This window comes from Gymnogyps californianus, chromosome 3 (genome assembly GCF_018139145.2).
Source record: "Gymnogyps californianus isolate 813 chromosome 3, ASM1813914v2, whole genome shotgun sequence".
NCBI classification, from domain to species: Eukaryota; Metazoa; Chordata; class Aves; order Accipitriformes; family Cathartidae; genus Gymnogyps; species Gymnogyps californianus.
In genome coordinates this window covers 19,346,646-19,364,252 of record NC_059473.1, presented here as the reverse complement: position 1 = coordinate 19,364,252, position 17,607 = coordinate 19,346,646, and the positions used below count along the sequence as shown (strand labels likewise).

The 17,607-nt window shown below is 36.9% G+C and overlaps 1 protein-coding gene across 3 annotated transcripts in view; it reads right to left on the bottom strand.

Moving 5' to 3' along the window:
- CDC42BPA (CDC42 binding protein kinase alpha) overlaps positions 1–17,607 on the bottom strand; it is a 189,013-nt gene that overhangs the window by 50,315 nt on the left and 121,091 nt on the right. For all 3 annotated transcript variants that reach the window (XM_050895160.1, XM_050895161.1, XM_050895162.1), the window contains 4 exons: positions 17,434–17,544; positions 13,216–13,463; positions 8,184–8,289; positions 6,317–6,441 (listed from right to left, as the gene is read on the bottom strand). In XM_050895160.1, coding sequence (XP_050751117.1) covers positions 6,317–6,441; positions 8,184–8,289; positions 13,216–13,463; positions 17,434–17,544 — 590 coding nt within the window. The remainder of the gene's footprint in view (positions 1–6,316; positions 6,442–8,183; positions 8,290–13,215; positions 13,464–17,433; positions 17,545–17,607) is intronic.

Below are 17,607 nucleotides of genomic sequence, written 5' to 3'. Positions count from 1 at the left end.
CACATACTCTGAACTGCCACGGGCAAGGGAGGAACAGAAGAGCTTTCCCATAGCGGCATTAGAGCAAGATCACAATGTGAAAGCTATGGGATAAACATCTACAGGTTGCAGTGACTTCTGGGTGTGCAGGTTAAGATTTACAAAAGGAAGATTGCTTTAATATAGAGGAGGCTAATGCAAAAATAGTGACCATTTGCCACAAAACTCCACTCAACATGAAAAAGTAAACACTTATTCATGCTTTGGGCTTTATCTTCTTTGTCTCCTGCTTACAATTTAGTTCAAGAGGTGGGGAGGAGCCTAGGAAAAAAACACATATCCTGACTCTATTAAAGCCAGTGAGAGTTTTGATATTAATGAGTTACTATTTTTCCCAAAGTATACTAGAACTCAATGGAAGCAGCATACCAACTTTTTTCCCCATAACATTCTGGATGACACATTTTGATGACCAGATACAGATAATCTTGGCCTATACAAACCACTTAGGGTGTAACAGTGGGCAAAAGATGTGAGAAGTAGCATAAGAAGCTTGGGGGGTGGGGTGGGGTGCATAATTAAATACATAGTAAAAGAAAAGAGTGTAAGCAGGAATAAAAAGCACGTGAGGCTCCCAAGGTGAGAAAGTAAGTTTTCCTGATGTACAAGGAGAGAAAAAGAGATTCAGGAATCAGCACTTGATTTTCTCTGTTTTTAATGACATGTAAAATCTTTGCAGAAAAAAACGGACAATGTCAGATTAAAAATAAAATTGAATTGGTGCCTTATTTTTTAACTTTTCTAATTAAAGCTGAAAAACTTTAAATGTCCAATTTCTTTGTCAGTTTTTATCATGCCATATAGATCTTTCCTCATGGAAGGTGAGAAAACACTTCAGTTTTTTGGTTTATGATGCACAGAACCTTCAGGCTCTAAATGCTGAAAAGCTGCACATGCAAAAACCTCAGAGAGGTATTCCACAGAACATATAGAAATCTAGAAAATAAAAATATACATATGAAGTCAATTTTTGCAAAAATCTATACTGAGTTCAAGGAAACTCCTCACTCTTAAAGACAGCAAGCAGTAAAATTTGGAGCTGAGATAGAGTTTTGTTGTCCACTAGATGGCAACACTCTCTCGATAATGAGATACATTGATTAAGCATTATGTGAACCCAGGAGCTCTTGGAGTTTTTTGATTTGTTACTGTTTTGCTGGGGTTTTCTTGTTTGGTTGGCTTTTTTAAAAAAAGATAGAGCAAGTATGGTAAACTTACTCTTACTAATGTTTCTCTCCTTGCCGCCCTTCTTACAGAGACCTCTAACAAGCACAGCAAAAGACCTAAGGAAGAAAAGTTCTTCAGGTTCCACCCAGAGTCACTTCTTTCTTTACTGAAAATTTAGATTAGATTAACTGTTCTGTTTTCATGTATAACCTAAGTGCCCTTGCAAGCTTAGTTCACTAACTATAAAGAACCTAGAACAGTGATATAGTACAAATTCCTGTAACAGTAAATTTAACTTTTTGGTTGGAGCCAACATCACGATGACCTTCAAATAACCATTGACTAATATCTAGTACGCTATTTGTCAGGCTGCTTGGAAAGTCAGACTCTCTGGGTCTCTCTATCCGGGATACTTTACAGTACAAAATGGACCCAGAGAACTAGGGATTTTTGCTGAACAGGAGGGGTCTTAAAAGCCCTGGGGTCTTACGCCAAGCTGCATCTTGCCTGATTCAAGAACCCCAAGGAATTCTGAGAGCCATGACTCCCAATTCTCCTGTAGTTTCTCAATGCTTTTAAATTTCTGTCTTCGTATCACTATGTTCAAAGCCTCCAACTTAATTTATTCTTCTTCCCCTGCCCTCTCCAACAAAATTTGTTTTTCAGAACTACTCCAAAAGTTTTCAACAACTCACTCTGCTCCCAAACCCTGAAATTTCCCCCTGCCCTCCAGAATTTCTATTTTATAGATAATTAACTTCTGATTATTCTTACTTCAAACACAACGCATCTCATAATTTTTCATGTTTTGAGTTTCTTACAGTTGAATTTGGCCAGAATTTTTGCTAAACATTTTCCCACAATTTGTGGTGCTTTCTTCTGAGAACAACCAGATTTAAAACAAAACAAAACAAAACAAAAAAACTTCAGAGCTTTTTTATGTTTGATTTAATGCAGAAGTGTTTGGGGGTTTTTTTGTTGTTGGGTGTCCTGGTTTCAGCTGGGACAGAGTTAACTTTCTTTTAGTAGCTGGTACAGTGCTGTGTTTTGGATTTAGTGTGAGAATGATGTTGATAACACACTGATGTTTTAGTTGTTGCTAAGTAGCGCTTATCTTAAGCCAAGGACTTTTCAGTTTCCCATGCTCTGCCAGCAAGCAGGTGTGCAAGAAGCTGGGAAGGGAGCATAGCCGGGGCAGCTGAGCTGAACTAGCCAAAGGGGTATTCCATATCATGGAACGCCATGCCCAGTATATAAACAGGGGGCAGTTGGCCAGGAGGTGTGGATCGCGGCTCGGGAACTAACTGGGCATCGGTCAGCGGGTGGTGAGCAATTGCATTGTGCATCACTGGTTTTTTTTCTCCCCCCCCTTCCTTTTTTTGTTATATTCCTTTTCACTACTATTATTATTATATTTCATTATTACTATTGTTAGTATTATATTTTACTTTAGTTATTAAATGGTTCTTATCTCAACCCATGAGTTTTACTTTTTTTTTTTTTCCCTTTCCTCCTCCTCACCCCACTGGGAGGGAGGAGGGGGAAACGGCTGCGTGGTGCTTAGTTGCTGACTGGGGTTAAACCACGACATTGTTTTTTTTTTTAATGAAGTCAATAATTAAAAATCAACCATAGTACAGTTGATTGGAAAAATACCTAGTCAACAAGGAAACTATTAACTGAATCTTCTGGTAAACAACAGTCACAGCTTCTGGCCAGCTGAATCTAAGCCTAACATCCATTCCATAGGTAAATCAGGCAGGATTTAGCTCATCCATATAAACATAACAATACAGAACTCTTCATTTGAACTAGTTGTCTAGGCTTCCTTTTCAATCAGTGGGGAGCAAAAGAGACTTCTACAGTACTAGTCATGGGATTTATTTTAGTTGTCTACCTTAGGACTTCTAGAACTAGGTTACATGAATCCCTCCCAGAGAGACTAATAAGTTAAGATTCTTGCCAAGTACTCTGGGAATCACTACCAAGATTTCCATCGACCTCCTTTCCGCAACAGAACAGAAATACGGTACCATGGCTATTTAAAAGATTCCTTTTTAAAGTGACTGCATTAACCTCCAATGCAATGAATCTCTTTCCCATCTCCCATAGGAAAATTTATAGCTGACTACAAAAGCCTCAATATTTCTTACTCTTGTCAAGGCATGATGAGTGATTTGGCTAATAGAAACTTGTCAATATAATAACTCCATTAAGGCTGAATGATCTGTGAGGGTCTATTGCTACCACATTAGAATTTGCAATGAAAGTTTGATTCAAGTGTTTATAGTAAAATATTGGTTATATTTATGGCATCTTGGGATAATAACAGCAAAAATAAAAAGGCTTTTGTACATTTGCCCCAAAAAAGATGCAAGAGAGCACAGTAAGAAAGCAGGGAAAGGCTAAAGGGAACATGATAGGCCACTAAAATTACTCTCAAGTTATAAAATCTGAAAGAAATAATAATTTAGAAGGGCCCAAGGAGTCGTGAAGAAAGTGACAATCTTAACCACCAAAATGTGGATTTGAATAGCGGGGCAGATCTCCTGAGAGAGAGATCTATTAGATGGCAAAGCACTTAAAAGAAGTAAGGGACGCCTTGGGCTTGTGTTACTTAAAACAGGGCTAGAACAAATCCTTTGAACTACCATAGGCAGCTGAGCAAACTGTTTACAAAACCAGTAATTAATTCCATCTACTGCCTCCTATCCTTCATGAATCATGGTACAAAAAGAAGATGGCAGGCAAAATCCATTTTTAAGAGGTGGAAAGCATGCACCCAAAATACATATTTTAAAGTAATATTATGTGACAAATCTGTTAGTTTTGAAGAGGGAGCCTACAAGCTGTACCTTACTTTGTCAGCTCCAAGGCATTCTGTTGTCATACTGAAGAGGTGAACAGGTATGGATTTAAATTGCATGTTCTTCTGAGGAAAACATCGGCTTGTGACTGATTAAATAAGACTAGTTTTCTTCAAAATCAGGGTTGTTTTTTTTTCTTTTAAAATGTTTATCATTATTATAGAAATTTAAATACTTCATATAGCACCCCATGTTCCACAGCAAAAAATCCCCAGAGAAGGACCTAGTTTCAGTATGCAGTACTGAGTTCTAAGGACAGCAGATGGACATGACCAGATTATCTGGGTAACACATGGAAAATCTAAATATAATAGGAAAAAAATGTGAGCCAAGATAAGGCCTCGCATAGCTGAAAAGAATTTAACATAAGCAGAGAGAAGTATGGAGGGAAAATTGAGATGTGTACAGTGATTAAAAACTGCAAACAAGCCAGATATTTTTTTATCTCCTTAATGTTTGCCCACAGTACTTCTATTTTTTTTTCTTTTCACATAATTCTTTAATTTTTAGTTCCATTTAAAAGACACTATATTGTCATAAGGGATCAGTAAAATGGTATCTTTCATTCAGAAAGTTAGTCTTGCATGTTCCTGATCTTTTTTCATTAAGTATCTTTAGAGATAACAAAAAACTCAATCCCAAACCTCTTTTACCCCCACAGTGACATCTCTCATACATGCAAGATGCTTTATCATATACCTGAACCACATCAGTAGTACATCTTAAAATATTAAACACTCTCATAAATTGGAGAAGGGACATTCTTAATGGCTGCTGGTACATTTTTACATAGTGTTAAGTAAAACAATCCACAACTAATTCTGACTTGTGTTTTTCCAGAACTGCCAAGTTTTATGAGTGCTTTCACATGTAAATCTGAAAAACGGGGTTTGATTACCTTGGTGCATTAAGAAAGATAAGCATTACCTTAAAACAATATGGAATGTGAAATAATAGACTTGTCTCTCTTGATACCTTGATTTTTTTTTTTCTGAATAAATATTTCTGATTGGCTAGAAATTAACTGTTCATTTAAACAACCTTCATGTATTTTTTTAAATTTCTCTGATGCAGGCCATCTACTACACTCACAGTTATGAGAGAAAAGATTTAAAAGGAACATGCACAAAATGGACCCTTTAAATTTTTTAACCTCTGCTACAAATACAATGCCTTGAGACACTATGGACTTCATAACACAGATTGGCGTTACATAATTTTATGTAACAAACACTGTTTAAAACACTTCCAGAAACCCAGAGGACAGCCCTTCTTTCTTGTTACGTATTCACGTGGCTATATTCAAAAGCCAAACTTCTCTGTATTTGGACAACAAAATTATACTGACATTACAACAATACCAAACTAGGTTTCATAAAAACAAGTGTTTCCCATTTTTGCTTTAACACAACAAATTAGTTTTTTTTCCACTAACCTGAGATGGGAAAAATGGGGAGTGCAAGGGGGAAGGAAGTAGTAAACCAAAAAAAGATTAGTATATGATGATGAAATTTTCCCAGAAGTGGATGATGTGTAAAAAAAAAAAAGTCTGGATGCAAACTGTTTTTGTAGATGCTAAACACTACAATGGACCATAAAAGGGGAGGGGAAAGAAGCAGGCATGGAGAGGAAAAATAAAGGCCACCTAGATAAAACAATCTTTTTCTTTTAATAGTTTCAACTTGGGGTTTTTTTTCCTTAATTTATTAGAACTGGACGGAAGACTTTAGAAACATAACATCATTATTTAGCAGAAGTATTATTAGAAACATCACTTGACTGGCTTTGTGGTAGTCTCAAATGCCCTCCTTGTAAAAAAATCGCATGAAAGTTGCACTGTATTTGTTTCATTCTGCCACATGCCAAGCAGATGAAGGAAATTAATGCCGAGACACAAATACTCTCAGCCACTGCTTTTCCCAGGCTTGTTCCCTCTTGGAGGCATGAGCTCAGCACATGACTCCTTCCAGCATTCTTCCAAAGCCACAAGCCACACCCAATGGCCATGATTCTTCTGCACTTAAAAAAGTTGTATCTGGTAAGACACTTTCACTCTTAAGGAGGAACACAATTTTCCGGATTTGGATATTATTAAAATCTCAAGCAAAAATACAGCAGAATCCCAGACGGGTGTGAGATTTCACCTAAGCGCTTGCAAGTGTCACGTGCAAAGGCAAAAACTTGGTAACAGCTCTACCAGATACTGAGGGGATTCTGCAATGACATTAGAGCAGAGTATTCACCATTGGATGATCTCAGTAATTTGGGCCTCCCAGTGGGCCACGGACTCCTTTTTATCAGCCAGGTCTCTCATCTCTTCTTCCAGCTGCCGGTTATTCATACTCAGCCTCTCAAACATGGTGGTGAGCTGAATGAAAATTTAAACAACTTGTTAAAAGGTATAAGCTGCTGTGACTCCATCTCTGTGCAGACTCAAAGCCACGTGTTCCCCTCTCCCACATCGTACATCTGCTTTAAGAATTGGTACTACCCATCACAATAAACACCATGTAACAATAAAAGCCAGAATCTCTTCTCATGTATGACCTTAGCTGTACTGAAAGGCCATTTTCAAGGACTAGAACTACATTTTTATTCTAACAAATTAATTAATTTTCTGACAATTAGTCTCCAAATACCTCTACAACTCTTAGAACGTTCCTGTTTTGCACCATATAGGTGTGGAACGTTCTATATAGAAAAAACTACATTAAGAGAGTAAAGCAAGGGCACAAAAATTGTTATAGCTCAGATAAAACTGCTGAACCTCTCCCTTGTTTAGTAACCATGGAGAATGAGAGGCTTAACAGATACAAGCGCGAGTCAGTCCTGAGATTCTCCAGGTGTCTCACATTCCCCTATTTTTCATTTTACTTACTTGCAGACAGGGAAATTGAAATTAAATGCACATCTGTAGGTACAATGTGTTATACCTAGCAATTAACCTCCTGCATTGACATAGCTGTCATTCATATATGCACATTCTGCAAGACAAAAGCCACAGCTAACCTGAGTTGGTACTGGGAACTAAACCTCCATTATGTTAAATAATTATTCAGAAAGTCAAACTGGAATCAGAGATCAGATAGACTTTATAGGAAGGCCTGCTTAGGAGAATGAATCTCATGTGAAAGCCTTCTTTTAGTACTGAAATACATTAACAAATCAAAATGATGAAAAAAAAATAACAGTTTTAAATCTATTCTGCTTTTTACTCCTGAGTACTCCACTCCATATTTATCATTTCAATGGGCTTATGATTTAAATATGCCTATTTATTAAATGTCATTTGACAAGAAAAATACAAAGCTAACCAAATTAAAAAAAAAAGAGACCGAGCAGAAAAACTATCAAAGTGACTAGTCTCTTACTGTTCTTGGACTAAGCCTACATACAGGCATATATAGTATGCATCTTATACTGGCATGAAAATATACTTTAATTTGAACACTGACATGCAAACATGTTTACTTTGAAGAACACCATACTTTCATCATATTTTTAGAAAATTTGATGCATTACAAAAAAAATAGACAAGTTTAGCAAGACTTGGCTAATCCACAATGAACTTGAATAACCTGTCAAAATGAACAATAAAGAGATAATCTAAATGCATGAAACAATTATTCCTTGCTCAACACACTTTAATTAATATGCCTTATCATTTGTATTTTTTTAATATCTCAAAGTAACACTTAATCTCAATGGGTGGGAGGGGCCCTACTATTTCACGGTAATTGACATGCAAATATACTCTAAGTAATCACATCATTAACTATATATTTTTGTATTTGGGTCATACAATGAAATCATCTTTTTTTCCTTGGCTTAAGATATTGTCTAAAATTAATCTTACCAAATTGTAAGACCATCTAACTCAATTCCTACACATAAATAAACATGCATGCATATAAATACGTGCACACATTCTCAAGTTCAGATGCATGTAGATACTCTCTATTCAAATCAAATATTAATCACCACTTTTTGTGTAACATTAATTTCTGCTAACAATAAAGAGTTAATAATAACCAATACAGCTCTATATTGTCCAATTTATACATAGCATACAATAGTTATAAACTCAGGACTCAACTAATCAGCACTTACCTTATCAAGTTCATTTGAAAGTTTTTTGTTTTCCTCTGTTAGCAGAATCTTTTCTCGTTCATACTTCTGTTTGAACTCTGTTTCAAATTCCTCTCTTTCACTTTGGCTAAGAAATAAATGAAGTAGAATTAGAAAGCTTCCTATTCTAAAACTCATCACACTGTTCACTTAAATACATAAAGATCAATGTACACGCTAGCTGAAAGTACTACATTGGTAATACTGCAGCCTATTAAAACTAAGCAAGTAACGTATTATACTACCATCTTAGGACTGTAAGACAGTCTTGAATTTTATCATTAGACAATGATTTCCTTCAGTACAGAATTAACAGAGCTCCACTGAGCCAATGATTATCAATCCACTTATACATATTTTATTCTTTAGATGAATCCTTCAAACACTGAGCAGCTGTAATTCTGCAGACCAAAGTGTGTGTCAATATTCTAAGACACTCAGGGTAAATTCTCAGCTCACAGAAACATTATTTTAACTTAGACATTTCTGTAATTCCAAGTTTCACACAGAATGACAGGCAAAAACGACCACATATGAAACCAGAACATACAGAAGATAAATTAGAGCACCTGGGGCTGGGTCTTTGATGCGAAAAAGCTTATATGGGCTAGTCTTTGGACAATTTAGAACAGCCAGAGGACACATTTGAACTATTAATTCAGGTACCGTATACTTACTGTCAGCAAAAAGTAGATGGAAAACCTATACACTCCTAGTATCACCAGATTCTAGAGCAGGTTTGGACCACTCTTTCTGAGAAAGAGTTTCAAAGTAGCTGTTTCCCCCAAATCCTCCCTTCTCCTCTGGATGTCATTCAGTAGAGCAGAACCCCTGGTTGATTTTGCTTAACATCAACTTTGATCATGCACAATGCGTATGAGAATCTGAAAATAAATGAAGCTGCAGGTCTTCTGTTTGCCAAAAAAACTTGTAATTTTCTTAAAGTGGTGTAGGGCGATGTTTTAGACGTGTAACTCCCACCTCACATCCACTCTTTGGAGACTCACTACATTTGCATCTTGTATTCACCATTTCACCAACTATTCAGGTAATTGGCGCAAAGTTCATCAGTAGGTTGATGAAACTATACTATAAATGCCAGAGATACAGTAAATACTATTCAGCAAATACTACTGCCCAGCCTTAAAACGTTTGAAAAAGTGCTCAGTATAAAAAGTTAACTCTGTAAAAATAAAATCCAGGGGAAAATTTGTCTTGAGCATTGCAATTCTTTTTCTGGATACCAATCAGAATTTTACATTGTGTAACAGAGAAATTACATCCTCGCCTCTTTTTCTGAGATGCAGAACTACTACAACTGCCAAACTGAGAGAAGTGTCAGTGGTTACAGCGAACCCAGTTAAGAGTAATGCTGGTTTGAATTTCCTATTCCTAATTTGAAATTCATTTAGTGCTTCAACCACTCTTTGAAATCTAGTACAGCACGTTAGACTCATGGTGAAATTCTATGTTGCTAGGCATCCTTTGAAACGTAACACTACATCCTAGTAAAGTAACATACTATCATTACTGTTTAAACGCCAAGTTTGAAATTCACCACCACTCCTTTTCTGTATCAACAGATTCCATGCATATGATGAGCAGTCTAGGGAAAAGACAGGAAGAGATTAAAGCACTGGCTGTCAGGGGAATTAGTAACAGGTCCTGCTTCTGTTTGCAAGGCATATATTCAAAGCTAATTTCTCAGCCAGCAGACCAAACTAATTTTTAATTAATTTATTTCTTTTACTTAGCTTTTATGGTTTTATGGTTTTGTTTAGGGTTTTTTATTCTGTATTTGTCTAAAATTTGTTCTTTTAAGGCTAGAAGGCTCAAAGCAGCCATAAATGGTAGTGGATTAAGAAAGCTTTGGATTGGTAGAAGAGCCCAACATATTTTTCTGTATTTTACGTTCGTAATTCAACTGGTGATTGTCACTAACCCAGTAAGTCAGATTGCTATAGTATAATACAGAAACAAAGATAAATTTTAAACAGAGGAGAATATGGGTATAATTTATCATACCCAAATATCAACTCAGCAAACCACAGAATGGTGACAGATTCCATAGGCATACCTTGGACAGCCAGGAAGATCAAAATAACGCATTTGCTTTGAAGCCTGGCATCCTTCTCTCCCATCAAGTTTTTTCTCTCATCTAAAATGTAGCTATGTATCTGCTCTTCAAGTTTTAGAAATCATACATGATCCAGCTTTCTTTTTATCAGTAAAATAACTGTAGAAAACCACATGCAAGCAATGTGACATACAGCTTTATGGTATCACTTTGTCACTCCAGCTCTTTATTGCAGCTGTACAAAGTGGAGAAATATTTTATCTTACTGCTTTGAAACCAAGAAAAGCAGACCTGAAACAAATGCCAGCCCCCAGGCTTCTTTATATCACACAATTTAAAAACAGCAAACACTGTTTTATAAAGCTCTCTGCTTTATAGATCTATCATTAAATGAGGGGCTTAGAAGAAACTTCTACAAACATGATCTATTTTACGCAGTTTCTTGCACCTTCTTCTGAAATGTTTCATAATGACCATTCTAAGAAATGGAATATCGTGCTACACAGATCACTGGCCTGATACTGTGTTCCTATTTTAACAGAATGCAGATTATGAGACTTTAGCAAAGGGCAATCATTTTGTACAGAAAGGTAGTTTCTCTCCCTTGAAGGCTTATGCTGTTGAAATAGCAGAAGTAAGAAAGCTTAAATTTGAAGGAAACAAAGAAAAAATACCTATTTTAAAAACTGAAACAGAAACCACCAACATGCAAGTTACATAAAAAAGTACACACAGATTCTGACCAAGCTCTTATTGACCCTTGCTTAGAATAACCTATGTAACTCACTCTATACTATACCCCTTATGAAGTAATGCAACCACATCTTCTTACCAAAGCCTTTTTTTTTTAATATGGACTAAAGATTATTTTTAGACTACTAAAATCTTTTTGCCAAACTGTATATGCACACTTCAACTCCACGCCCACCCAAAGCCTATTGTTGAAATAATTCCACTTATTTCAGCATAAAGCCTCCAGGTGCTTCCTTTTCAACACTTACATTGAACAACTCTGTACTGGAAGACTCACAAAAAGCTTTGCATGCCTGACTACAAAAGCTAAAAACGGTATGTGTAAGCAGAAACAAAAAAATCCATGTCCTCTTAAGAAAAACTACCAAATATTGAGAATCGAGCAGCAACAGCAATTCTTCCATTCCTAATATTTAAGCTTCCCTTCTAAATTCCTGAACTACTACAGAAGTCAATCCATAGCACACCTTGAACAGTGGACTTCTGCATTTCTGTGGAGTCCTAATACTTGCATGAGAGTCTGCAGATCTGTTGAACAAAACCCAGTTAAGATCAGGTCTTCATTAAACACTCATCATGTGCTTGGACACCTGACTTTGTGCTGAAGCCCTTCCCATCAAGAGCCAAATGTTGGATACCGGTTACATGACACATTTCTGTTCATGCTTTAAAACGTTCTCTTACACCAATGCTTGAAATACATACAGAAACACATGGTTACGTCAGCACTCATTTCAGATTTGCACCCAGTTCTTTTTTTATTTCTCGAGAGAAACTAGATTGAAAGAAGGTCTATGAACTAGCTAGCATGAAGCAGATCAGCACTGTTAGGCCATTTGTTACTTCACCAGATGGACATCTAGTTAGAACTTTTGCAGCTATACAACATTAGAATGGTTCTGATAAATCTCCAAGGAGTTTTTGGTCTGGTCAGTGTTTGGAAGTATGATCTTTAGCAATAGTATAGCCTGCAGAAAGAGGTATTAATGATTCTTTATTGAATATTCCTCCTTCTGAGACACTACTGGACTGACATGGCATTAAAGGAGTATCATACTATCCCCTTTATATATTACAATACAGCATAGCCTTTTGTGCATTTATAACTCATAGGTCAGCAAGACCATTAAGTTGTTGTACAATGAAAACATGCTGCTGATGCAAGTTTTACCTCTCAACCTAGAACAAAGCAGCAAACTACTGTGTTAATATGTCCAGCCTATGAATAGCTGTATTCTAGGAAGAAACAGTTCATCTGCTGCATTCTAGGCTGTATGATCTACTTCCCCTGCTGGAAACAATTTACCAGAGAAGCAGTGTTTCCACCTCTATTTGCATAAACTTTTTTGAAAAATTCTGTATTTTATTTACTGCTTATATTTAAGGACTCGCTACAGTCTGGCTAAGCTTTCAGCAGGAACTCCTCCATGGTTTTTCTTATATGCCGTCTTGCTACAGCAGCAAAAAGAAGCATCTATGTTAGTGTCTATAAAGCATTCTGAATTTTTTATGAATGAAAATGAACACATTCAATTTATCACTATTACCATTACTACACTATCCAACAGAAAAACTTGGTTTTATTGATGAATGCCTCAAGGAACATTCTCAAGGCCAGTTATAAGCTCCACCACGTGGGAGAGAAAAAAGCAGGTCTCTGACAAATTACCATGTCAGAAGAGATAAAGCAGCTTATGCCTACAGTAGTCTGATGACTGATGTTAACACTGGATAGAACCCAGCATGGATTAGCCTTAGTCCGCATTAAGTGACTGTTTCTGTGCTGGCAGAAATGTAAGCAATAGTTGATCTCTAACACATTAGTTTTGCATCAAAAGATGAAAATACCAAACAGAAAAAAAAGGTCAAAAAACTATTTTAAACTGCAACATAAGCTTCAGGGGTCGACCTACCCTGAGCTGCAAGGCTGCAACTCAAGTTACATACCTTGGAATGGTCAACCAGTGCAAGAATTCTGGTGCAAAACGAACTGTTTCAGTACAGGGATGTGGATTTTTTTGTTCTGTTTTATTTTTAAAGGTGACTGTTTTCAACCCTGGCATTAGCGCAGCCAAAATGCACCTGTCTGTACTACAATTAAGGAACTGACAGTGTGTTTGGAAACATACTACAAGACTTCAAAAGATATTTTGAGCTTAAAGGTAAATTCCATACAATACTCACTTTTCTCTTCTGGTTTTCTCTAACTTGTCTTTCAAAATCATGATCTCCTTCTTGAGGGCAAGCTGCTGGCTCTCTGCATCCCGCAGTTCTTTCTTCAGACTTTTTATTTCATTAGCATGCATTATTTCACGTTTAGATAGTTCCTCTTCATAGAAAACACTTTTCTTTTCCAGGTCTGCCTTTAATTTAGTGACCTCTTGCTGGTGTTCTATACTGCTTACCCCAGGGGAGCGACCAACCTGTTTTTGCTAAAATAAACAGCCCCAAATTAGCACTCAAGAATGCTGAAAATGATGCTTAATAACAACTCAATATTCATAAGTATGCTTAGAAAATATCCCTTTACAGATTTCAGTTAAACACATCTATCTCAATTTTTTTGAAAATTTGTTAGAGCATAAATCTGAACTGTACTCTTTATAATTTTGTGATTTAAATGCAGTAATAGTTTTCAAGCCATTGAAAATTTGATCATCACTTTAAACATCTCTGGCCACATTCTGACTCCCCTTACAAGCAGTCAGAAAGTGACCACAGAATTAGAAGATTTTTATGCTCCCACTCACACAGTTGACAGCAACAAGTTCAAGTGACTTTCAGGAATGCAGAATAAGGACTACGATATACAGTCAATATATTTTAAAGCACAAATAATTTGTGGAAAAGCTATAAGACAAGCAGAGGCTTAACTGAAGGCTAAAATCTAGCTACAGAAACACTATATGGATTGCATCGGTCAGGAGGGAAACCTGACCTATTTCACTTAAACTGACCATTTACATCATAGTGGATTAATACGAAAAACAAGCTTTAAACAATAAGAGTAATTACTTCACTTTTCGCAGCTGCATAGCTCTCTTAGTGAGGTCTTCTGGCATTTCAATAGTCTTTACACATTGCTTCAGGATACATACACATTTGCACCAAATGCTGCACTCACTAAACTCAATGTCCTGCCATAACATAGAGGAGGAGCAAGATCAGGTTCAAAATGAGATAGTGGCATGACATGCACTGAAATCCAAGTATGGAAATACTTTTTAATGTAAACATATGTATAACTTGGTTTGGAATTTTTTCTGTTTTTTTTAAATATGTAATTAAAGGTAGTCTAAGGAAAGGAAATTACTTAATAAAAACACTGTGTTTTGAGAAAGTGCAGGTAACTGGAAAACCTACTTCCTTACGGTGACTGTCTCACACCTTTAGGAGGATCGAAGATATTTTGTTAATTATACCTCCATTCTTACCATGAGATATTAAAATCCTCTCAGTCACCCTTAATTAAACATGGCTTTGGGTAATTTTCTTTTGCTGATGTATGAATAGACTTTAAGAGCTAAACGTCATTGTAGAACATTCAGATGAGCTGAATTTCTACCATGACAAATTCTATGAGAGCTGGGCCTTGCTGTTAGTGTCAGCAGAACACTGCAAAACCCCCTAAATGTATGAGCCAGATATGTGCTGCTACTGCATTGTTTTCTCTAACTCATCAAAACGACCATCTGTTTTGATCTAAGAGTAAAATCCTGCCCTTAGGATGCAGAATGGTAAATTGAAGAAAGAAGATGCCATCCTAACAGAGGATGGTTTGGAGCAAGAAAGATTAGCAAAAAAAAAAAAAAAAAAAAAGAAAAAAGAAAGGAAGTATAGGAATTTTCTTCCATGCACAGGCAGTTAACTACTGAACTTGTTTGTTACTGTGCAACATGCTGAATTGTCTACACATATATGGCAATGGAGCACATAAGAAGTTTAGGCTTTACAACATCATCTATCAGGTATGTAAAACGTTTTAGTGGTATTTCACATTTTTTTCCACAATGAAAAGATACTATTAAGACCATAAGACAGATGGTGCAGTAGAAGAGAAGGCTGGATGGTATTGTACAGTAGTTTACAGAACTAGAGTAATATAGTAAACAGAGAATATATTTTGAATTGATGTAAGCACAAATTCCAAATAGATGTTTTCATACATGCCTGTTTCGAGTGGACAAATGGTGCAACTGAGACATAATGCATCTCCTGGCACATAGATAGTTAGATGCTGTTTAATGCACCCCAGGATGCGGTTTGCCCTCTTGGCTGCCAGGGCACGCTGCTGACTCATACTGAGCCTGATTTTTTTGAAAATCCAAATACATGACATCCACTGGATCTCCTTTGTCCACACACTTACTGACAACTTCGCAGAACCCCAGCAGGTCAGTGTTGCAGGACTTGGCTGGACAGAAGGCACACTGCCTTCTTCCCAATAGGCTCTGCTTCATCCATGAGCTCACTGACTTTATTCTTTACTACAGCCTCTACCCCTTTCCTAAGGAAGTTGCACCCACTCCTCTGCAGTTCCCAGGATCTTCTGAATGAGAGTTACAGTGGCACAGTGAGCCGTCTGTAATAAGAGGGCGCACATATTGGCCAGCAGTTCTCTTACTTCTCACTCGAGTTCCTTCAGAACCCCCTCGGCAGGGCCACCAGTTCGGGTGACTTCCCATCTGACTCACCTGCCAGCTCTAACACTTCCTGCACATCATCCTCAGACTGATCCAGCTCATCTGACCAATCTGCTGCAAAGAACATGCTCTGCGTGGCAATCTCCTCTGCTTCAGCAGTAAAGTCTGACACACCAAAAAGCCATTGAGCGTTTCTGCCACAGTCCTATCAACTCAGAGATTACCTTTTTCATCCCTGCCAACAAGCAGCCCCATGAGTTTCCTAAGGTGGCTTTCTGTTTTGATTTAAAGAACTTCCTACAATCACTCTGAGCATCCTTTGGGAAGCGCTCTCTAAATTCTCTTTTTAGCCCTCAACATCCTGTTTACACTTAACCTGCCATCATTTATGGGCTTTTCTGTTCTCCTCTTTTGGAGAAACTTTCCTTTTTTCTTTAAATATTTACCTTTTCTCTATGATAGCCTTCTGAACTTAAACTACGGAGCCATGCAGAGCTTTTACTGAATGGATAATGCAGTATCACAGCAACTGCATGTGATTCAAAGTGTGCTTACTGCACTGTGAAATATTACTAAGAAAGCTCTCAGTCCTCTTTCCCTTCTGATAAACTTACCCTGTTGTTATAAATGAGTGTATCATTTATTCTCAATAGATCTCCAATAAATTGCTCTTGCCTCTTAAACTGTCATACAAACTCTTTGCTGATGGTGAAGATTCATGAAAGCAGAAGAAATACATCTTAATTTTCAGATAACAATCTGAATTCACAGCAGTAGAAGCTTTATAAATCCAAGCTTCATACTGAATGGATTTCCTTATTTTCATTTAACAAAGGAAGTCAAAATGAAAGAATGTTTGCAAAAAAATCCCAAATTTTCTGTGCAGTGACTTAATGTTGACAAATGTCCCCCAGCATTCTAATAACACCACCCCCCCCCCGTTATTCATGTAAATTAAGACCAGAATAGGCCTAATCTGACCTTTTGCACAAAAAGTTTAGAATTATCCTACTGGATGAAACATTGGGAACAGGATTTTGCTGTAAATGAACAGCAATCCTCATGTGGAAATGAAAAACTTTCTCATTCAATTTTCGAGAAAGTCTAATTTCTTCAGAGCACCATATAAAATCCTAAATCATAGAATAAAATAACAGTTAACATTCTTGGCTTACTTAAATTTCTGCTCCTAAAAACACATACATGTGTGAACAATCTCATCAATATAAACAAAGTCTTCATGCTCAATGCTGCTCTTGTGCAAAAATGTCTCAACTTCTGGCTGAGAGGCAGAATACACCAAAACTTTTCCCTTACAGTTACATCAGTTGACATCTATTGTGGAGGAAACCATCTTTCAACTTACACGCTGAGGAACAACACAGTACACAAAACACCGATACAGAAACCTGCATAAGCTGCAGGTTTACCTTCAAATACTCCACCATCCTACACTAAAAAAAAAAAAACGCTTTTAACAGGTAAAGTTAAACAAAGTAATAATGGAAGCAATTTGGTAAGAAATCATTGAGTATTAAGAAATACTTCAGTGAGCAGTGAACACACTGGCCTGAAAAGTGCATTAGGCAAATGTTCATTTTTCTGGACAATAATGCAATGCATGCTTGCATTAATATTCAGCATCAACTGAAGTGACAAACTGACAATATGCTTTTGTCCTACATCTGAAAGCAATCAAACAGATCCAAGTCCTAGTTGACTAGTAAGTTTGCAGGTGTTAATATCAAAACAGACTAACCTTTAGCCCTTCTACTTCGCTTTCCAACTGTTTAGAGTACTGTTCACTCCTCTCTCGCAATTTCCTGTCTTTGGATGCCTCAGCAGCTGCGGCTTCAGCTTGGACTTCCAGCTACAAAAGTACATACATTTTTAACAGGTAGAATTCTTATATTTTTTTTCAAAATATCTTGAT